Here is a 23,866-nt window from a genome sequence, read left to right as displayed (position 1 = left end):
TTATTTGTATATAAAGAAATAATTTTTTTAAAAAAAAAAAAAAAAAAAAAAAAGAGAAAAAAAAAAAGAAAAAAAAAAAAAAAAAGAAAAAAAAAAAAAAAAGTAAAAAATTTGCACACTAATATGGATAGCAATGAGAGTGATGTCTCTCAATTAAATAAATCAAAGAATGAAGCAAATAATAATAATAATGAAAAACAAAATGATAATAAAAATATAGAGCAAACTCAAAAAGAAGAAATTGCACCAAAAACAGAAACTAATAAACAAAATTTAAATAATAGCAATGAAAACAATAATTCAATTAGTCTCGAAGCTAAACACCTTGAGAGTGAAACAAAAAATAATAATGAAAAACAAAATGATAATAAAAATATAGAACAAACTCAAAAAGAAGAGGTTGTACCAAAAACAGAAACTAATAAACTAAATGTAAATAATAGCTATGAAAACAATAATTCAATTAGTCCCGAAACCAAAAACCTTATTTCCACCATTGTAAATATATCTAGTAGTAATCCTGTAGTACATGCAGATCAAAATAGTAAACCCAATATTGAAAAAAATACTCATAATACAACTCAAGCTGTAGTAAACGCATCAAATAATACAACTCGTTTGATTGGGGAAGTATTAGATAAAAATAAAAATAATAATAATAATAATAATAATAATAATAATAATAATAATAATAATAATAATAATAATAATAATAATAATAATAATAATAATAATAATAATAATAATAATAATAATAATAATAATAATAATAATAATAATAATAATAATAATAATAATAATAATAATAATAATAGCAATAATAACAGCAATAATAATGATAATAAAACTAGTACAACCACAACAACCAATAATAAAAAATATTTATTAGAGGATCCGAATAATTTTCGTGCCATAGTAAAAATTAGTTTGGGCTATTTACATAACAAAGAAAAATCAGCTTGGGCGAACATAGAGCAAGAGAAACAAAAAGGTTTTTTTTCATCATTAATTAGTTTTTTTATTCCAGATCATTTCTTTGATCCTATAGACAAAGATTGGATAAAAAATCAACAAAAGAAATCAAAAGTTCAATTCTTGGATAAACAATTACATAAGGAAAATCCGCATAGATCTATGTGGTATTACATTGTTCACCATGGGTACAGTATAAAGAGTTTATTTTCACTTTAGTTATTAAAGAGTTTAATAAATATATATATATACTAATTTAACAAAAATATTTTTTAAAGAGAGTTTGAACAGGATACAGGCGATATTCTTTTGGAGTTATCAGAATCATTAAATTCATCGGGTATTCCATTGATGCCATATTCCATTATAGCAGTAAAAGAAACTTATACCACATTCTTCAATACTCTCACTGGAAATGAAAGAACAAATATAGATTTAATTTTTTATTTCACTCTTAGTTATCCTTATGTTTTAACAAGTGCATATATCAAAATATTGCTTTCTTATTACTTTATTTCCGATAAATATCAAAAAACAAAGTTTATGGATATGTTTTCTCATATTCCTGATAATCATCAAGCTCTTTTTGTTAAATACGTTACTAGATTTTTAAAAGATAACCCTGATATTACAATATTCCAATTTTTCTTTGAACTTTTATCAAGTTGTAGACCTGTAAATGGTAAAGGACCGGTTTTCAATGATTTAAAGAGTATAACCAATGATGAAGAAGGAACATATTCAGACCCTTTTAAGAGTTTGTTAGTTGCTTTCCAAACTCAAAAGTTAAAGCATTTATATGTAAACGAAAAGGCTAAAGCAATCGTTACTAAATTGTTTGCTACATACCCTACGCTATATCAAGTTTTAAGAGATTTTCAAGAGTATTCAAAAGTTGTTGAATCCTTAGATTTAAGTTATCTTTCTGATAGTGAATTTTTAAAGTAACAATATGATATATATATATAAATGTTTATATTTTTAGTAATATTACTAATTCTTTTTTTTTCTTCTTCTTCTTCTCCTTCTTCTTCTTCTCCTTCTTCTTATTAATTTATTTAGGTCATTAGAATTTTTAGGTGCTCAGCCAGAGGATTTTAACAATCAAATATACAAAAGAGGTAAAAAAGATTTTTTGATAAGTTTGTTTGAACTCAATGGTAAAAATGCAAATGTTTGTCAAAGATATGCAATGGAGAAGATAAATAGAGTTTTGGATTTGTTTGCTACATTTTCAATATTGCACCCAGACCATCAATACCTTGAATTTGCTCCAACCTCATTGTCTTATTACTATGAACCATTAATTTCAGATTTGGCCAATATTGAGAGTTCTTTTGAATTCGAAAGAGAAAAGTTAAAAAAAAATTATTCACAATTCTATAAATTATGCGAACATATCATTTTTGAAATTACAAAGAAAGCTTCACCACATCAAAACTTTTTCAACTTTTTCTCTTTAAGAGCCACAAGTCTACCTCTTTCCCTTTCTATTTTAGCAAATTATTGCCTAAAGAATGCATTGGATCAGGTATCTAAAAACAGTGATACTACTTACGCTCAAAATCTTATTTATCGTTTTAATAATTTAAAAACTTTGGAATGGGACGAACAAATGGTTGAATTTATTCAAACTAAAGAGATTGTAAGTTTTTTTTTTTTTTTTTCAGAGTATATGTGCGAAATCCAATTAATTTTTTTTTTTTATTAAAATTTAACATAATAGATTAAAGAAAAATTTATAGAGATAGCTAATAAGTATTCTAAGGAAATTGTAAAGTATAAAAAAGATTATGATACTTTAAAAGTAAATTTAGAGCTTTATTTCAACCACCAAGGTTTGATGGATTCAGATCAACTTATTAAAGAATTTAGAGAATATTCAAATGGAATTGAAAGATATAAAAAATTAGAGAATTACTTAAATCAAGAATTTGGTTTCAATAAATTAGTGAGTGAAGGTACTCATTGCTCACCAAAAGATACTGTGAAAAGTTATCTTAAACATATTCGTCAAACAAAGATTGATAATTTCAAAACACCATTAAATGATGAATCCATTAAATTTATGTTATATTTCATTGTCAAAAACTCTAAATTCTTTTTTGTGGTCTTCAGTCACTTTGTAAAAAATGATACCACCAAAGATATAAATGCTGTTTGTCAAGAATCACAAAATTTCTTTGACTCTCTTGTGAAAATGGATACTCAATCTATCAAGTTGAATTGTGATATGTTTAAGAAACTCTCAAGTAAAGATATTGATTTAAGATGTGAAATAGATTTATTGTGTAATTTTAAAACACCAGTAGATAATAAAAAGGTTCAAACTCACATCAAGGTTGAACAATTTAAAAAGTTTATAGAGGAGGCAATCTCTATCTTTGGTATTGAATCAAATATCAATGCATTGTTTAATTTCTTTGATCGTTTCAAAATCATTAAAATCGAAGATCTCGATGAAGCAAAACAATCAATTGAAAAGGCATTACTCAGAGTAAAACTAAGTACAGAGGTTAAATATGATGATTCAATCAAAATTAAAAAAGATATAGAAAAATCCATAGGTCAATTACAATATCATCAAATACCATTCTTTAGTGTAATTCAAATGGAATTGATTGAATTCTACTCAACTTTTAAAGATAATAAGGACTTCACAGAAAGAAATAGATTAATTAGTACAAATTTAAATGATGCTTTCTCAAGTAATTTAATTGATTATGCTGTTTTAACTTTTAGTATTGTTGAACCAATAGTAATTGAAAATCAATCATATAAAGATTCATTAATGAATGATTCCTCACAAAACATAACAGCAACCTCACCACCACCACCAACAGTGCCAACATCACAAAAATCTTATAAATTTGGTAATTTTTGTTCAGTTATGAAAGAATTATTCCGTCATCATGATATGGAGGATATTAATCAAAAGATTCGTTTCCTTCAAGATAATATGCCTCAATTGAGAGCATTATATTCAAGTGCAGGTGGTGCATATAGTATTTCAACCATTTTACCAAGATTAAAAGAAATGTTAACAGATTCAATCTTTAGTTCAAATGTTATTGGTAGTTCAACATCAGTTTGGCATATTAAAGTAAATGGTATAGAATATTCCTCTGAAACATTGGATGATTATATTCGTGGTTTGAAATTGGCAAAGGTAAAAGAAGCTCAACGTGCTACCGTTGATGAATTTCAAAAATTATATGATGAACTTCATTCAATTTATAAGAGTCACACAATACTTTCAACAAAAATGTTTCACTACGAATTTTTAGATAAATTTATAGAGTTGAAAATTACACCAAACTTAATGGATGATATTAAAAAATATAACATTGAATTAATTGAAAAAATTAAAGAATGGAAAGGTTTAATTAATTCATTTTCAAAAAGAATTAGATTATTAAGAAATCAAGGTATTTCATCATTATTTACAAAGGTTCAAAATTTCTTAATTCAAGAGGATGAAATAATTATCAACAACAACAACAACAACAATAATAATAATAGAAATAAAGAATTAGTTTCAATTGTTTCATCATATATTAAATATTGTTATTCAAAAGTTTATCAATTAAATAATGATACAATTTTTAAAACAATTGTTAACGCTCAAGATCAAGGTAAATTAAATAGAAATTTATCAACTAAAGATTTCATTATGGAGCTATTTAATTTATTTGATGAAACTTTTCAAGATCAAGATGATATTGAAGATAGTAGTGATGATAGAGGTCCACAATTTTATCATGTTCAAAATAAAAAGAATTTAGATTTACTTATAACTCAAATGAATTTAATGGTATTCCCACATCCAAGTCAAGTTTTCTATGGTAGTAAATTTGGAAATGAATTTGATGATTTCATTTATTTAGTAGAGAATGTAGTTGATAGAGTATTCTTTTTAATCGGATTACCAACAAAGAAAGAGTCATTATTATCTTGGTTTGGAGAACATTTTTCAAATCAAACTTTATCAAAATTAGCAAGAGTTTACATTATATCATTTAGTCAAAATGATAATTTCACAGAGTTTTTACCACGTTGGGAAGAACCATTAGCTTGTACATATCAACAATTAAAACAATATTGGTTAAAAACAAATTCAAAGTATGGGGTAGGTGAATTGAATTTATTATCTGGTGAATTTGGTACTGGAAAAACTCTATATATTGATTTAAAAAAGAAACAAGTGGAACAATCTCAATTCATTGCATATCGTTTATCAATTAGACCTGGTACAAATTATTCAGATTTCTATGGTTTAATAAATTCATTATTATTGAAAAAACAACAAAGTAATAACAATACAATTAGAGGTGTTTTACTTCATATAAATCTTTCACCTTATTGCAATTATTTAGAATTTTATACATTTATTTATCCATTAATTACCTATGGTTACATTTATGATAATGGTAAAATTATAAATATAAGTGAACATTTAAATATTCATATCTTTTTAGAGATTGGTACACAATTAAAAGAAACAACAAATGATAAACCAGAAGATGCATTATCATTACTTTACAATATTTCTCAGGTGATAAATTATGAATTAGCATGGAATTATGGTATTCAAGAAATGAAATGTATGTCTTATTTAGGAGGAAATGGTGGTGCTTTTCCAACGAATCCAACAATCATTACAAACAATCAAGTTATACCTGGTAATGTTTATTATGATCATGTAGTTTCAATTTATGGTGCTCAAATTCCATTCTTACGTGATAATCGTTATAAACAATGCCAAAAGAATTTCTTTGCCTATTTAAATGATAGACTATTATTTTTGGATAAATATATCAATTACTATAAATATTTGGCTCAAATGGGAATGAAATTACAAGTTACACCAGAGATTCTCTATAAATACTTTGTTGTTGAATGTGTTAAATTGGCAGATCCAATTATATGTTCAGTGAAAACACTTTGGCGTAATCCACCATTAATTATCTCAAGATCAATTTCAGTGATAACCGATGATGCAAATAGACCATTTGAACAAACTCAAATTGATTTCATTGATTTTAGAGAGAAAACAGATCTATATGACAAAGTACCATCATTACATACGCTAGAGACTGCATCGGCCAATACTTCAATGTTTTATGCTACCATCTCTCAATCATTTGGTATTGTTTCACGTACTTTTATCGTATCAGATTTAACCAAACAATATGGATATTGTTTGACACCAGAGTTTGCACTTCGTCTTTTAATCATTCATGAAAAGATTAAAAATCAAAGAGCTATTATTTTAAAAGGTGATACAGGTACTGGTAAAAGTTTTAGTTTCTTTTTCTATGCTGCTATCATCAATGCAAAGATTGATGAATTACCAGATATTCTATTTGATTTAAAACAATTTTTAAATGCAAAAATGAAACAATTCCCAAAAGAATTCACTGAAGAGCTATTTGATCCTGAAATAGCTGAAATGGTTCAAGTTGCTTCAAAAATTTCAGATATCAATGCAGAGGTTTCAAATTTATTATTTCAAGATATAAGACAATTCATTCTAAAGGTCCTAGTTAATCCATTAATTCAAATTGGTGAAGGTTCATTATTAGATTCTTTAAAAAAGAATACAAGAACTATTGATTCAAAAGAAACTATGGAACAAGCAATCAAAGATATTGGCTCCATTAAATTTAAACGTCTTTTCCAAAGATTAATTATGCATGAAAAGTATACAAGTGATTTATTCTTAAAAAAGATGAAAGAATTGGAAAATACAGCAAAAGATTTATTAAACATTAATTCATCATTGATTTTCGTAATTTTCATTGATGAATTTAATACTGCTCCTATCGATACTTGTGCAATCATTACAGAGTTATTCATTGATGGTACATTGGATGGTAAACAATTGGCATCATCAAATATTCGTATCATTGGCGCAATGAATCCAAAGATGAAATCATCAACCAATGATTCAATCGATTTCACTGGTCAAATTTCAGCATCAGGTAATCAAGATTTCATTGTAAAAGAAACACCACAATCAATGGAACAATTATATTTTGATTTTGGTGAATTTGATGATAGTGAACGTTCATTCTTGTCAACATTATTTAAAAAGAAAACTAAAATGCAACCACATCATTCCAATCAACTTCAAGAGTGTATCATATTGGGTCAAGATTATTTACGTCAAACTAAACAAAATCGTACTCATGTTAGTATTAGAGATATCATGAGAGCAATCGATCTCTATAATTTCTTTATGGAAGATCAATGTGGTAAATCATTAGTAAATTGTGGAGAAATTAGAGAATTAAATTTTGAAGATAGACATTGGATATCATTAATCATTTCAATGTATTTAACTTATATCATTAGAATGATTCCTGGTAAAAATAGACAAGGTATATTAGAAATATTTTCAAATTATTATAATGATCAACGTGGCAATAATTTAGATAATGCTGGTGGTAGAAATCCATTCACTTATATATTCCATAAAAAGTATTCATCATTGTGTCGTGATTTCATTCAATTACCAGATGGTATTGCTAAAACTGAATCATTGATGTTAAATGTTTTCTGTACTATCGTATCGATCAATTGTAATGTACCCTTATTGGTTGTTGGTCCACCAGGTTGTTCAAAAACAATTTCATTTACAATCGTTTTGGATAATATTAATTCACCAACACAAAAACAAAAACCAAATTCACCATTGGCTCATATTCCAATGACAGAACCATTCAGATATCAATGTACTGAACATAGTTCAGATATTGAAATTCAAGTTAAATTTGAACAAGCAATTAATCGTGAAAAAATTATGAAAGCAGAGAAATATAAATCCGTGGTTTTCCTTGATGAAGCTGGTTTAGTCGATGAAAATAATTCACCAATGAAAGTATTACATGACTATTTAGATAAGGTTGGAAATAAAACTGGTGAAGCCAAAGATAATGTTGGTATTGTAATTCTATCAAATAAGATTTTAGATGCTGCCAAAACCAATCGTATGATGATTTTAATTCATCCAGATAAAATGACAGAGGATGATGAAAAAGCATTGGTTGTAGGTTGTCTCTATAATAATAGAAATGATCTCGATGCTCAAGAACAGAAAATTCGTGATGCCCTATGTAGAGCTTACAAAAGAGTTAATGAATTTTCAATCAATACTAAAGAGAATCTATTCCATCAAAGAGATTATTGTTTCTTTTTAAGACATCTTAAAAGAGAACTTGACCTTGAAAGACCTTTCCCATTGGCATTATTGGATTCATTGGAAAGAAATTTCAAAGGTATTAATAATCAAGATTTTATTCAGTTGGCTCAATTATTCTTTAGAGAGCAAAACGTTGATCCACCAGCATCACTTTACACAATAGATAATACAATCGCAAACATAAAGAGTTCATTAGCTGAAGTTATCAAACCAAATCAAGATCCAAGTTCATTAACTTTCCGTTATATGATGATCGTTGATCCTTCAGAGAATGAATCATCCATTTCAATTCTAAAAGAGATTGGTATTGAAAATTTAACAATTGTTAGAGTTGGTGGTTTTGAAAATGATAGTTCAGAGGAATCATTGGTAGAATGTGTTTCAACTATTAAATCAATTATGGAAACTGGTGGTACCGTTGTATTGGTCAATAGTGAAAAGATTGATTCATGTTTCTATGAAGTTTTCAATAGATACTTTATTTTAACACCTTCTTCAGAACATCGTGATCGTTTACAAATGGTTGCAAATATTAGTTTTGGTACTCATTCAGTATTTTGTACAGTTCATCCAGACTTTAAAGTTATCATTCATATGCCAATGTCAAGATTAAAGAATACTCAATTACCTTGGTTAAATAGATTCGAAAAGTATACAGTATCAATTGATTTATTAACTCAAGAATTCATTAGTAAGCATCAATCAAGTACCGATCTATTTAATAACCTTGTGAAGTACTCCAATCATTTCGTTGATACACTTCATAATAAAGCAAGTAAAAAATCATTATTAGCTGGATTTTCTTCAACTGAAACTTGTTCAAGTTTAATTTATCAATTCTTTAAAAATTATGATATGGTTTCAACAACTACCAATTCTAAAAAGAGAGAATTTTATAAATTATTATCAAGTTCACCAACATCGACAGCAACTTCAATTAAAAATGAACCACAAACATTATTCAATTTTAAATTATTACAAATTGCAAAACCAGAATCAATCATTCGTATTAAAGATTCAATTTATCCAATTAATTATTTAAAGGAATATTTTATCAATCAAGAACATTTTAGTATAGTTAGATTTTTAAAGAATTTATTTACAACTAAATATTCAATGAATGAATATATCTCAAATAAATGGGTAATTTTCACTAGAACTTCTTTGTCATTAACTTCCTTTAAAGATGGTGAAGTTTTACTTGAAATTTTAGGTGATAATTTAGTTAGATCAATTATAAATAAGAAATTGGTTTCAAAAGATGATGATGGTGATAATGAAAATCTCGATCAAATAATGTTAGATAGTGTAAATAATAATAATAATAATAATAATAATAATAACAATAATAATAATGGTGGAAGTGAAAGTGATTTTGACGATTTTGAATATTTAAGTGAATCATTAGAAATATTCAATATTGATAGATCACCTTCAAAGATTAATCGTGGTAGTAATAAAAAACCAATTGATGGAAAATTCATTAAAATCATTCATTTAAATTCAATTCAATCAAGTTTAGAATGTTCAAAGATTATTGAATCATTTAAAAATTCAAAACAAGAAAGAATATTAATTGTAATTGCAGATATGATCAATTGTAATCAAAATCAAGTGAATTATATATTTGAATTATTATTGGATATGAATGAATCCAAATCATTGATCACAATTTATCATTACCCACCAGAATACTCATTATCTCAACAATCATTAAAATTAAATTCAATCTTTTTAAATGAAATCGAATTCACTTATATCGATTCGTTAGGTATTAAATTTGAAAAGGATCAAGTTGATAAACATTATGAAACTATCATTGAAGAAGATATTAGAGATTGGATTGCTGCAAGTTGTGGTGTTGATACAACAACTAATACCAATGGTTTTTCAAATGATTATTTCAATATATTTAATAATACAAGTTATCATTATGATTTTAGAGAGAATCAAAAACCAATTAATAATATTCTAAGAGATATGGTTAAGAATCAATTGAAAACCATTTCAAAAGATATAATTTGTAAACAGTTACCAATGATACCAATTAGAACACCAAATAATAATAACAACAATAATAACAATAACAATAATAATAATAATAATAATAGAGTTCAAATTCATCAATTCTATAAAGATGCTTCAATTAGACAAGAGGTTTTAAATGAAATTTTCACTACAAATCCAGAATGGTATCAAATTGTCATTCAAAATTTCACTGATCATTGGTTAGATCAAAAGATTTTCCAAAGAATTTTAGTAAATATTTGTCAACGTATTCTATCAGGTAAAGAACAAAGTGCATTCATTGATGCTATTAAATCTTCAATTACAAACTATCTTTATCCTGTAACTTCAAATATTATTAAAACAATTTGTAATTATAATTCAATTCCAACAATTTTACAAATTATAAAAAATTATAGAGATGATTTTGAAAAAGTTTCAAATAATAATAACAATAATAATAGAAATAAAAAGAAAAGAAATCTTAGAGAATCAACAACTGATGGAATGATTTTAAATTCAAGTTTAGAAAATTATAATTTAATTAAACTTTTCATTAAAACTTCAAAATTACAATATAATTTATCAGAGAATATTGGTATTGAAAGAAGATTAGAACCAATTCATTTATCTTTACCAAAGATTACAACTATTCCATCATCTCTACCATTATATGATTATTTTGAAAGTCAATTTAGTTTAATTTTCGATAATATCATATTGGAATCTAAAAGTAAACAACCCAAGGTCGTATACGGGGAAATTTATTCCTATATTATCAATCATCCAATTGAAGAGTTAATTCATTTCATTGCAGGTAGTGACAATCTTTTCGAACAATATAAACATGATTTCGTTGTTAGAACTATGGGTATAAGTTTAGAGACAAAAGATTTATTCATTTCAATCTTGGATTCATTATTACCCTATACAATCGTCAATCAAGAAGATGATATTGATCAGTCAACAAATAAAACTAAAAAAATTAATGAAAAAGTATTTACCAATTCAATGAAAATAATTCAATATTGGATCATTAAAGAATTTAAAGTTGAAACAATCGATTTCCTAAAGAATATCATCTCACCATTACTTCAATTAACATATAAAGAATATGCATTACAAAGATGTAAAGAAATGATATTAATTACTTTTAAAAACAATCAAGATGATGATGATGATAATGATGACGATGATGAATTTTTTGATGATTATTATAATGATGGTTTTAAAAATAATAATAATAATAGTAACAATAACAATAACAATCAAAACAATAATGAAAAGAAAAATATTAATTATTATGATATTAAATTAATTAAAACTAAATTTTTATATTTAACAATTGAATTACTTTCACAAGAAATTGATCAAATTTCATTTAATATTAAACAAGGTGATGATCAAAATAAGGAAATCATTGTATGGGTTAAAATAGTTAGAGATCTTTTCAATAGAATTAATGTTGATGAAATCTTTATTACAACAGATCCAAATGAAATTGAAGTTTTAGAATTATTAGCATACATTCATTCAATCTATCAATTATTCGTAGAGATTTTATTCAACAATTCCGAATTACCAGATGAAAATAAGAAAATTTTAATTGGTGCATTACCAAATTTCCGTTGTTTAGATTTATTGAAAGTAATGGATATCTATTTCAATCTTATTGATAATGAAATGAAAATTGAACCAAAACCATCAAAAAGTTTAATTTTAGAAATCATCAAACCATTAATTCTATTAAATAATGATAATCTTTATTCTTTCTTAAAGATTGTAAATAATGATTATACCATACCAAATTCATTGATAAATTCAATACCAATTGGTTGGAGTTGTATTATAATTAAAGATATTATAACCAATAATAATGGTATCATTAGAGAAGAAAAGAAATTACAATTATTTGATATGATTAATCAAGGTAGCTTAATTAATAAATCTTTATTAAAAACTATTCATAGTGGTCCATTAACTTATATTAACAATGAAACAATTGAACAATTATCAGTATTGATTCCACAAAATCATAAACTCAAATTAGGATTGGATTTATTGAGAAAACAATTGTTACCAAATCAACCATTAATTGATATTCTTTATCATATTTCTTTTGAACAATTTCAATCTAAAGCAAAATTAAATCAAATCATATCTTTAATATCAGAATTCTTTATAAAGTATGGTAAATTCTCAACATTTGAAATTGATGAAGATGATAATGATATCAATGTAAACATTTTCGAAAGAGTATCATTGATATCCTTGTCTTGTATATTCTTGGAACATTTTGCAGATTTATTAAATCATAATGATTTAGAGACAACCTATGGTTTAATCAATAATAAAGATATTCAAAATGTATTAAGAATGATTCTATCAAATAATAAGAATGATTCAACCATTTTACAATCAACCATTTATCAAGTTTATTTGTTCACAAGAATCATTCAAGAAAAGAAGATCCTAGATTTATTCCAATCACCAGTGATATTGAATTCAATTGGTTTATCACAATATCAAATCAATTTATTAGTTACAAAAGATCAAACTTTTCATTTACCATTTGTTTATGATGATCATTATAAATTAGAGAATGATACCTATATTCATATAAAACAATTCATTGAATTAGCAGATTTAAATTCTTTGAAACAATTGTTTGAAATTAATTCAAAAATTCCAAAACAAAAAGGTTTAATTAGAATCATTTTATTCATTTTATCTTATCAATATATTTCAAATGGTAATGGTTTAAAAACTCAAGAGAATCAAAAATTCATAAACTTTATCATTGCTATCATTGATGATGCTGTAATTCAACAACAACTCGGTTTACTCAATTATTTAGAACATTATAAAAAGATATTAACAAGAAAATTCGATAGAAATTTCATAATCGATCAAATTCTCTCCTCAATTGATCAAAGTCAATTAAAGGTTGCAAATGTTATTATAAATTTCATTGCAATTTCAATTGGTTCTGAAAATACTCATCTTAGTAAATTTTCAAAAGCTATTGTTGGTGCTGTTGATCCTTTTATGTTTAATTTAGGTAAATATTTCCCAGGTTCAAGAGGTGGTCAATTGGTTGATTGCAATGCAAAATATGAAACTTATTATGGTAATAGTTTGGATTTCTTTTCAATTGTAGCTTCAACTTGGTCTGTAATTTCATTCACTGCCTCAATGAGAAAATATACATTCCAAGATTATAGAGCAAGTCATTTCATTAATTTTCAAGATTCTGCAAATCCATCCGATTATGTATTAAATAGAGCATTGGTTTCAATAACAGAGATTGAATTAAATCCTGATCTTAAAGGTTTATTATTAGATCCATGGATGTATATTTCAAATTATACAATGGCAATTTGGTCAGAGTCATTCCATAATCAAGGTGTATTTTTAGATAATTTCCCAAATGCACAACTATCACATGCATATGAAGTTAGATTAAATCAAATTTTTGCTGCCGTTAAAAATGATGCCAACGCCTCTAAAAATCGTTTCCTTGCAAAAACTGTTGCATCAAGTCCACAATTTGATTCATTGTTAAAGCTTAGAACTCTATATACTTTAAATTATAGCTCATTAATAATTCCTCATTTCACCATTCAAACATTGGTTACTGCAACTGAACAACAACAATTCCTTATTATTAAAACCTTTATCAATGAAATTAACAAACTTTGTATCTCAAGTCACTTTAAAGTATTGATTCAATTCCTTGATACTTTTAATCGTTTCACTGCAAATTTATTACCACCAGATTTCATTGACCAATCAGTTACAAAATGTATTAAATATTTAATTACCAATAAATATGAAACCATTCAATCAGTTGCTCCATTAAAGAAAGCTTTTGAAGATTTGCTTAATATTTGGCCAGTTATCATTAAAAATATAGAGATTGAAATTTGTCCAAATGCATTACGTTCAGAAGCGATCATACCATCAATTGAAAAAAAATCACGACTCAGTCAAATGTTTTATCATGATACTCAACCTGGTTGTATCGTTCGTGTAATCGATCAATGGTTAGCAAATACTCAAAGTAAACTTTTACAACTCTCAATGGATAAAGGCAATTTACCCGAAGATATCCTTGAAATCATTGAGAGTTTCACTAGAACTAATAATGAAATCGATATTGGTGATATTCCATCAACAATTGGTAGTGATAATCTATTAATTGGTGCAAACTTTAAACCTGAAGATTTCTATCATTATTATTCATCTTGGATCTCTAAATACTTTGTACTTGATAAATCTAAATTTGTAGGTTCTATCGATTGGTCATTAATTCAAAATTCAATCATCTTACAATATCTCTATGGTAAAGTAATTAGAAATCAATTAATTAGATTTAAAACAGATTTAAAATTCAAAAAACAACCAACCATTAAAAAATCACAAGAACAAAAAGTTGATAATGATAATGATGATGACGATGACGATGAAGATTATGGTTTAACTGAAGTAGTTACTAAAGTTAATGAAAAATTATTAGATAAAATTAAAAAACCAACTGTTGAACCAGAATTTATTAAAGAACTAAATGAATTAATTGAAAAGATTGAAACATTTACAGGTTTTAATAATGAAATAGAAGAAACTATAAAGATTAAATTACGTTCAAGATGTAAATCAAAATTAAATAATGATCAATTAGAATCATTTGGTAGATATTTAATTCAAATTTTACTTTTAATTTCAAAACAAGAAAATTTAGATTTTATTAAAACTTTAAATTTAAATCAATTACAATTTTCAAATTTTAAAAATAATAATAATAATAATAATAATAATAATAATAATAATAATAATAATAATAATAATAATAATAATAATAATAATAATAATAATAATAATAATAATGATAATAATAATAATATTGAATTAATGAGTGATGATGTTTTTGAATCATTTAAATTAGATTTTGCTATTAAAGATTTATTACCAGTTATTAATGTAAATCAAGTATTATCACTATGTGATATATTTATAAATAGTTACCTTGGATTTAGATATTATTATAGTTCAATTATTCCTGACCCAGTTCAACCAAACAATGACTATTTAATTCAATTTAAATCAATTTCAGAGAGTATCTTAAAGGATTGTGAATTTGATATTCGAGAACGTTCAATTCTTTGGAAAGATTATTTAGGTAAAATCATTCAAAAAGCATCTTCTGAAGATTCAAAGAGAATTGCAAGATCCATTCAACCAGATTTACCACTTTTACATTTAATTAATAAATTCCAATTACGTGATATCAAAGAACCTTCAACCAATTTATCAATCTTTACTTTTGTTTTACCAAGTATGACTTCAAGTTATTATGCAACATTTATGGGTACACTTCAAGAAACTCTAACAGTTTTACACATTCAATTGGATGAAATTGGTGAAGTTACAAATGATAAAAATAGTAGATTTGGTAGTGGTGGTGGTGGTGGTTTAATCATTTTCAAAGAATTAACAATTGATGATTTAAATGGCACTACTAAAAAGAAATTTTTCAATCCAAGAGCTTCAACCCCTTCACAATCTCAAGATAATAGATCCATTAATCCAATGTTTAAAAAAGCTGATCAAAATTTGAAACTTAAAGAATTAGTATCATACAATAATGAATATCTAACTAAAAATGTTAAAGTTATTAGTAATGATGGAAATGATAAAGAAGAGGATGAATCATTAATTAAAACTATGTTAATATTAAAGGATCATACTATCAAAACATCATCATCATCATCGTCAATACCAATCTTTGCTACGAGTTTATTAGAATGGATAAGATTCAATTTAATTGATTTATTAAATATTGAAGATGTTAAATTCTCTTTCTCTTTATATACAGAGTTACAACATTTCAAATCGATTTCAAGTAAAAAATTAAAAGAACCATTCATAGTCGATACTTTATTTAAGGAATTCATTGAAGCAAATGATGAATTAATGGAATTATTAAATTCAACTCCATCTTCATCCTTCTTATCACCTTCAAAGATTTTAGCTTTACTTTTACAATCAATTAAAAAAATATCATCATCCATATTCACTCCTCTCACTGGTAGTTGTCAACATATATGTAATGTTTGTAAGAAATTAATAAAACCAAATCTTCAACAATTTATTTTGGACTTTACTGTAAACATTGATTCAAATAATATCGAAGAGAATATTGCCAACACACTCTACTCTCAAAATAATTCAATTGAGCAATGTAAAAATTGTAATAAACAAGTTCAACGTAAAACAGTTTTAATTAGCTCACCATCTCATCTTTTAGTTTCTGTAAATAGAATTAAAAATGGTGAACCAACTTTCAAACCTATCGATTTCCCAAAATTCATTAAAATTGGTAATTCATTTGAAATTCAAAATGATGATGGTAGTGGTGGTGATGATTTAACCTATGTATTAGAATCTGTGCTAATGTCAAATGGAAATCATAGTTCAATTCATATTAATTCCTCAGATGACAATGAAAATGCAAGCATTAGATGTTCAACCAATGATCCAGTATCATTCATTAACAGAAGTGAAAATTTAGAGGTTGAAAAAAGAACTTCAATTTTATTCATTTACAAACAATCAACTCTAAAACAAGAAAAAGAAGATGAAGTTTTAGTTGAAAATCAAATGAATATTGACAATAATGATTTCTCAAATGAAGATGCTATTACTACCTCAACTACTACAACTACTACCACCACTACTACTTCTACTTCAGAAGATGAACAACAAAAACAACAACAACAACAGCAACAACAACAACAACAACAACAACAACAACAACAAAATGAAATTGATGAAACAATGGATGAGTCTCAAGAAACTGAACCTGAAAATATTAAAATTAAAATTGATCCAACAAACTCTGCCAAATTGACAAGAGTTGAGATTGTTGATAATCCTGAATTAAATGACAGTTTTTTATCTTGGTTTATTAATATCCCACTTTCTCCTACTCAAAGAACTGCAATTGCCAAAGTATTTGAAGAAAATTCAATCTCAAATTTCGAAACTGCTTTTTCAATCACTGAATATGAATGGAAAGATTTAATTAAAAAAGTAGGAGACAGGGCTCTTTTCTTGAGATATTTAGGTTATTTTGATTAAATTATTTATAAATAATTTAATCAAAAAAAAAAAAAAAAAAAAAAAAAAAAATAATAAATAAACTATTTAAATTAATAAAAAAAAAAAAATCCAAATATTAAGGTTTTAATCAGTATTCGAAATTATCTGTATATTAATAAAAAAAATTAAAAAATAAAAAAAAAATAAAAAAAAAAAATAAACGATTTTTCATACTTTATTAGTTAACCACTCTTTTTTTAATAATTATTAATTTTGAATAATTTTTTTTAAAATGATTTATGGCTCACTTAATTTTTTTTTTTTTTTTTTTTATTTAATTATTTTAAAATAGGTAAAAAAAAAAAAATTTAACAACTAAACTGAGAAATAAAAAAAATTATAATAATAATACCCCATCAAACTAGTATCTCTAATAGAAACTGATTAATTTTTTATTATTTTTTTTTTTTCTTTTTGGGTCAAAAAATGAAAAAACATTTTATAGAGGCCCACATAATTAGGTAAATTTAAAAAAATGATATGAGTAGATATTATCAACGACCTATAGATATAGATAATTAAGAAAATTATTTTTAATTATAAAAAAAAATGGCTATTTTCTTTTTTATTGTTTTATGGAATTGGAAATCAAATTCCATGAGGTAGCAAGTTTAAATATTGATCTATCAGGAGTTTGAATCATTTGATAGTAAAACGTTAGACAATTGAATAGGTTTGATTGTTTATGATTTTCAAAGTATTTATATGATACTTTTCTCATTTTATTTTAGTTTTTTAATTTTTTTTTTTTTTTTTTTAATCATTTTCTATCAATACATTAAAAAAAAAAAAAAAATAATATAAAAAAAAAAAATAAAAAAAATAAAAAAAAAAATGTCAATTTTATATTTGATCACTTTGAATAAAAAAAAATAAAAAAAATAAAAAAAAATAAAAAAAAATAAAAAAAAAAATAAAAAAAAATAAAAAAAAATAAAAAAAAATAAAATAAAATAGGGTAATCACATCATGTCATGGTTTCTATCGATTTGTTTTTAGTTAATAACGACGTTGCAAATAACAAACAAATTCTTTTAAACCAGTTAACGACTTTTTTTTTTTTTAATTTTATTTTTTTTTAATTTTTTTAATTTTTTTTTTTTAAAAAATATTTAGGCCAGAGAAAAAAAAAAAAAAAATATTTAGGCCAGAGAAAAAAAACTCACACCAGACCAAAAATTTTTAAAGACCAGTATAACAATTCTCGATATCTTTTATTACCTGTATAATTATAATAATTATTTATATTTTTAGATATTTTAATTCGATTTAATAAAATTTATAGAATTTATAATATTTTATATAAAAATCTAAAATCTAAAAACAAAATAACCAAATAAAGTAAAAAAAAAAAAAAAAAAAAAAAAAAAAAAAAAAAAAAAAAAAAAAATATTCACACAAATAATCACACAGATTTAGTAAACCAAATAAAAAATTAATATTCCAACATTTTTACCACAAATTAAATAAAAAATAAATAAAAAAATAAATTAATAAATAAATAAATAAATAAATAAAAAAAAAAAAAAAAAAAAAATGAAATTCATATATTCAATTTTCATAATAATTCAAATAATATTTTTCATAAATTTAATAAATGGTCAGATTGTTAGAGGACCAGATTTACAACTTGGGTACGTTGAAAATGGTACAATGCTCCTTGGTTCACCAAATGTCGTTAATATAGGAGATCAAAATTTTATGAATACAAAAGATTTATCAAATTCCTCATGGACAGACCACAGATACAATAGATATGATTGGTCATTCATTAGATTCCACATTAGAAATAATCAATCTGGTTTCGAAGCAACTGCTGATTTTCATCCAAGAGTCGACGAATTTTCAACTATTAAATTCAGTGGTAAGTATTGAAAAAAATAAAAAATTAATTTTAAAATTTTTTATAATTTAATATATACTAATTTTATTTATTTGTTTTAAAATACATAAAGCAAATGGACTTATTCAATATTTAAATGAAACAAATAAAAATAGAAACGTTTTTAAAAATAGAGAAGTAGAAGGTTATACAGTTTGGGCAGAGATTCCATATTCTAAAAATGTAACATCTTTCACAAGTAGACTTGTTGATGTACCATGTCAAGAAACTCTTACAAATGGTTCAGTCGTTGTTAGTACAGATAAAGCATGCCAAAACGTGACAGACATAACCACAGCAACCTACCAAAAAGTAGAAAATTATAATTCAACAGTTTTGGAACCAATCATTTTGCCACCAAAACATATCTTTGAATTTAGTACAAGAACATTTGTCAGCTATTTCACTATCATTTTCCAACTTGATAATGGTGCCATTGTGGATGCAGTTTGGGATGGTGATAGAGATACTTCAATTTGTAAAAATTGTGATTCCTGTATCGATAATCAATGTGCAACCAAATTCGATGATATGAGATGTGATGAAGGTGTAGGTTGTCAATTAAAATTCTTTTTAGCATGGGCTGGTGTTGATAAAAGTGGAAAAAATTGTGTTTCATTAAATAAGATTCCAAGTAAATTCCAAGTAAGTTTTATTATTATTATTATAATTATTATTTTTTTTTGTATGGTAAAAAAAAAAAAAAAAAAAAACCTGGAACTAATAAAATTAATTTTTCTTTATTATTACTATTATTATTATAGAAATACTCTGCTACTGCAATTAAGAATATGGGTACTGGTTTGGTTAGTGATTTCTTCTACAAAGTAATTATCATTTTCTTTTTTTTTTTTTTTTAAAAAACAATATCATCCAATTTACTAACATTTAATTTTATTATTATTATTATTATTATTATTATTATTATTATTATTATTATTATTATTATTATTATTATTATTATTATTATTATTATTATTACAGATCAATGATAATAACAACAACCCAAACACAGCTTAAATTTATTTATACTTTATATTTATTATGTCAAATTGACATTATTTTTATAAAAAAAAAAAATAAAAAAAAATAAATACATGTAATAATATCGATATTATTACATTATAGTTTTTCGTATACTCCAATTGAAATAGATTTTAAATAATTTTTATTTTATTTTATTTTATTTTTAAATAAATAATTTTTATATTTAAAAACTAAATATATTACATTATTTTATTATTATTTATAAATAGTTTAAAATTTAATTAAATGATTATTATTATTATTATTTTTTTTTTTTTTTTATTGTTAATTAAATATTTATTAGATTTAGAATTAAGGTCCCTAGATTTATTAATTTACTTTATAATTTTTATTATAAATGGTGAAATATATTATATTACATTTTATTGAAACCTGTTAATCTTTTTTTTTTTTTTCTTTTTTTTTCTTCTTTTTTTTAACTTGAAAAAGAAGGCATTTGTTTTAAATATAAATTTAACTGATTAATGAAAGTATCACATTTTACTGTTGTACCATGTTTATAGATTGGATTCTTTATAACATATTCTACAAAAATTTGACTGTATATCTTTTTTAAATCATCTCTAAGGTCAGGGACATTTGGGTCAGACATTATTATAAATTTAATACATGATAATGTTTCATAATAATGTAATTTATAAGTTGATGTTTTATAACAATGAAATCCTGTTTTATCGTCAATTCTAAAAGGAAAAAAAAAAAAAAAAAGATTATTAGTCATTATAATTAATTTTTTTTATACCAGAATTTGTGGTATTTTTTTTTTTTTTATAAATGTAAATATAAATAGGAGTAAAAAAAAAAAAACATACTTTTTTGGTGATGATGAAGTAATAAATGCTTTTAAGGAATAAAGCATACCAAACAATAATTTTTGATCCTCTGATTGATTTTGAGACTGTTTTTTTTTATTCCAATCTTCATAATATATACATGTTCCGTCTTTATTAAATATATATATGTTGTATATCATTTTGTTTGAAATTTGGTAGTTTTTTGATATTAAAAAAAAAAAAAAAAAAAAAAAAAAAAAAAAAAAAAAAAATTAAAAAAAAAAAAAAATTAAAAAAAATTGAAATAAAAAAAAAAAAAAAAAATAAAATTAAAAAAAATAAAAAAATTAAATTGAATTCAGATCTGAACATTACCATTATTGACAGACCCGCTGTTAATTTTTATAGGTAATTATTTAACTTTTTTTTTTTTTTTTATTCACTTTAATCATTTTTCTTTGTTATTTGATTGACTAAATCATATTTTTTTTTTTTTTTTAATCGATCAAACCTCAACAACCAGTCAACAGGAAATGGATGGACCAATCCATTTCAACCATATCAAGCATTATATAATCACTGCAACAATTTCAATGGGTTTTAAAAAGGTAATTTTTTTTTTTTTTTTTTTTTTTAATAATTGTATAATAATTAAATTTTAATGTTTTTAAATTTATTATTAAAGTGAAGTAGAAAGAATTAATTCTGAAAAGGAAAAAAAAAAAAAAAAAAATCAAATCTAGATTAAAAGGAGAAATTCAAAGATATATTTTAGAAACTCAAATATTCATTTTTTTTCCATTTTTAACAGATACAAAACAAAATAATAGTAGAGGTTTAATTAAACCTAAAATTCAGAATAAAATTCAGGTTCAATTATACACCTATAGTTATTTTGTTTTGGATCTGTTAAAATTGGATAAAAAATGATTTTTTTTAGTTTGTAAAATATATTTTGATATTGACTCGGACAAATTTGTCATTTTGGTATCTTTTTTTTCTTTTTTTTTTTTTTGATTTTCAAAAATAAAAAAAATAAAATAATCAATATTGATTTATTATAATAAATAATGAAAAAAAAAAGAATTAATTCTATTTTTAACCCCTTTTTTTTTTATCATTTTTTTTTATTTGTTATTAATTTATGATTTTTTTTATTTTTTTTTAATTGTTTTTCTAAACAAATTTTTTTTATAAATTGTTTCCCATTTTGAGTGCACTACAAAAAAAAAAAAAACTTGATTGTTCATCTTTGAGGTTTTACAAAAAATAGTTAATACTAGTTTTGCTTGTAAACGATAAAAATCATCACGGGAGACATTTTTTCCCACATATAATAAGATAAAGTAACAACTGACAAATAAAATAACACCCAGTTTTTAGATTTAAATTTAATCTTTACAAAAAAAAAAAAAAAAAAAAAAAAAAAAAATAAATTATAAAAATAGAAAAAAGATATGGTTGGGTTATTTAAAATAATAAAAAAAAAAAAAAAAAAAAAAAACCTGAAATATTCGTATTAATGGAAAACTTTGAAGGTGGAACAAAGGTTATTTTAAACAAGTATTTTCATTAAAGATTATAGGAAAAAAATAAATTAAATAGTTTTATTTTTTTATTTGATTTATTATCTCATCAATGCTTGTTGCTGTAGTTGATAAAATATTGATGAAATAAATTAATGAAATTCTATGTCACCCCCTAAAAAAAATAAAAAAAAACAACAAAAAAAACCTTTGTATGTCCAATAAATCCAATTTATTTTTTATAAATAATTAATTAATTATTTAAGAAGTATAAAAATTTTAAGGAGATTTTTTATTTTTATTTTTTATTTTTATTTTTTATTTTATTTTATTTATTAAAAGGAAAAAAAACATTAATAATTATAAAACCAAGGAAAAATATTGTTTTAATTAAAACAAAGATTTTAAAGTTTTAAATTATTTACATTTTTGATTTTTGAAAAAAAAAAAAAAAAAAACAAGGAACTTTTATCATTATATATAATCATTATATATAATTATTTTTATTATTATTATTATTTTAACTATTTTATGTTAATGATTAGAGTGATTTATAAATTATTTTTACTTGTTTAACTGCTATGGAAATTGTATGACTGTTGATGATAATAGTTTTTAAAAAAATTATAATTTTATTATTATAAATAATATTTATAAAAATAAAAATAAAAATAAAGTTACACTAAACAACAACAAAGGAGTAAAGAGCTACAAACTAAAAAAACTATACCATTATCACTTAAAATATCTGCCCAAAAGCAAGTATTAAAGTAAACCTTCTAGAACAATAGAAAATATAATAAAAGATTCACCCTATTGAAACCTTAAATGATTAACAAAAATTAGAATATAAACAAAAAGGTCATACCAAGGGAAACATCATTTTGTTTATCAAAATACATAATTAATTATTTTAATACAAAATTATTATTATTATTATTTACAAATAAAATTACCTAGTTAATATTTTTAAAAATTTAAAAAAAATAAAAAATTTTATAAAGTAAAAAAGTAAAAATAAAAAGTAAAATTAAAAATTAAAAAGGGGGTAACATAATAAATAAACTACAAAAAATAAAAATTTTAAAATCATTAATAATCATTATTATTATTATAAATAATGAGGCAAACAGTTAAATTTAAAAAAAAAGAAAAAATGAATAAAAAAAAAAAAAAAATACAAATGGACCGATAACTTTTTTTTACTTTTATTTTTTTAAAAATAAAAAAGTCATCTCCATACTAATAATATTTATTTGGTTATTTTTTTGGTTTTTAGGAAAAAAAAAAAAAA

General features: G+C 23.4%; 4 protein-coding genes across 4 annotated transcripts; 2 read left to right on the top strand and 2 right to left on the bottom strand.

Annotated features, from left to right (window-relative positions):
- Positions 1 to 123: 123 nt before the first annotated feature.
- DDB_G0273451 (AAA+ ATPase, core domain-containing protein) lies at positions 124 to 17,323 on the top strand (the record flags this gene model as incomplete). Its single annotated transcript, XM_639490.2, has 4 exons — positions 124 to 1,165; positions 1,253 to 1,903; positions 2,043 to 2,617; positions 2,699 to 17,323. The coding sequence occupies 4 exons, from the start codon at positions 124 to 126 to the stop codon at positions 17,321 to 17,323; spliced, it is 16,893 nt and encodes a 5,630-aa protein (XP_644582.2).
- Positions 17,324 to 17,909: 586 nt separating this feature from the next.
- Positions 17,910 to 18,065, bottom strand: DDB_G0273403 (hypothetical protein; the record flags this gene model as incomplete). The annotated part of the gene is made up of 1 exon (XM_639489.1): positions 17,910 to 18,065. The coding sequence occupies one exon, from the start codon at positions 18,063 to 18,065 to the stop codon at positions 17,910 to 17,912; it is 156 nt and encodes a 51-aa protein (XP_644581.1).
- An 815-nt stretch (positions 18,066 to 18,880) lies between these two features.
- DDB_G0273449 (hypothetical protein) lies at positions 18,881 to 20,246 on the top strand (the record flags this gene model as incomplete). The annotated part of the gene is made up of 4 exons (XM_639488.1): positions 18,881 to 19,208; positions 19,300 to 19,871; positions 19,991 to 20,053; positions 20,211 to 20,246. 4 exons carry the CDS (start codon positions 18,881 to 18,883, stop codon positions 20,244 to 20,246), a joined length of 999 nt encoding a protein of 332 aa, XP_644580.1.
- Positions 20,247 to 20,688: 442 nt separating this feature from the next.
- On the bottom strand, positions 20,689 to 21,246 carry DDB_G0273467 (hypothetical protein; the record flags this gene model as incomplete). The annotated part of the gene is made up of 2 exons (XM_639487.1): positions 20,689 to 20,956; positions 21,086 to 21,246. The coding sequence occupies 2 exons, from the start codon at positions 21,244 to 21,246 to the stop codon at positions 20,689 to 20,691; spliced, it is 429 nt and encodes a 142-aa protein (XP_644579.1).
- Positions 21,247 to 23,866: the final 2,620 nt, after the last annotated feature.

The sequence above is a fragment of the Dictyostelium discoideum genome, assembly GCF_000004695.1.
Source record: "Dictyostelium discoideum AX4 chromosome 2 chromosome, whole genome shotgun sequence".
NCBI classification, from domain to species: domain Eukaryota; phylum Evosea; class Eumycetozoa; order Dictyosteliales; family Dictyosteliaceae; genus Dictyostelium; species Dictyostelium discoideum.
This window is presented reverse-complemented; position numbering and strand designations above follow the sequence as displayed.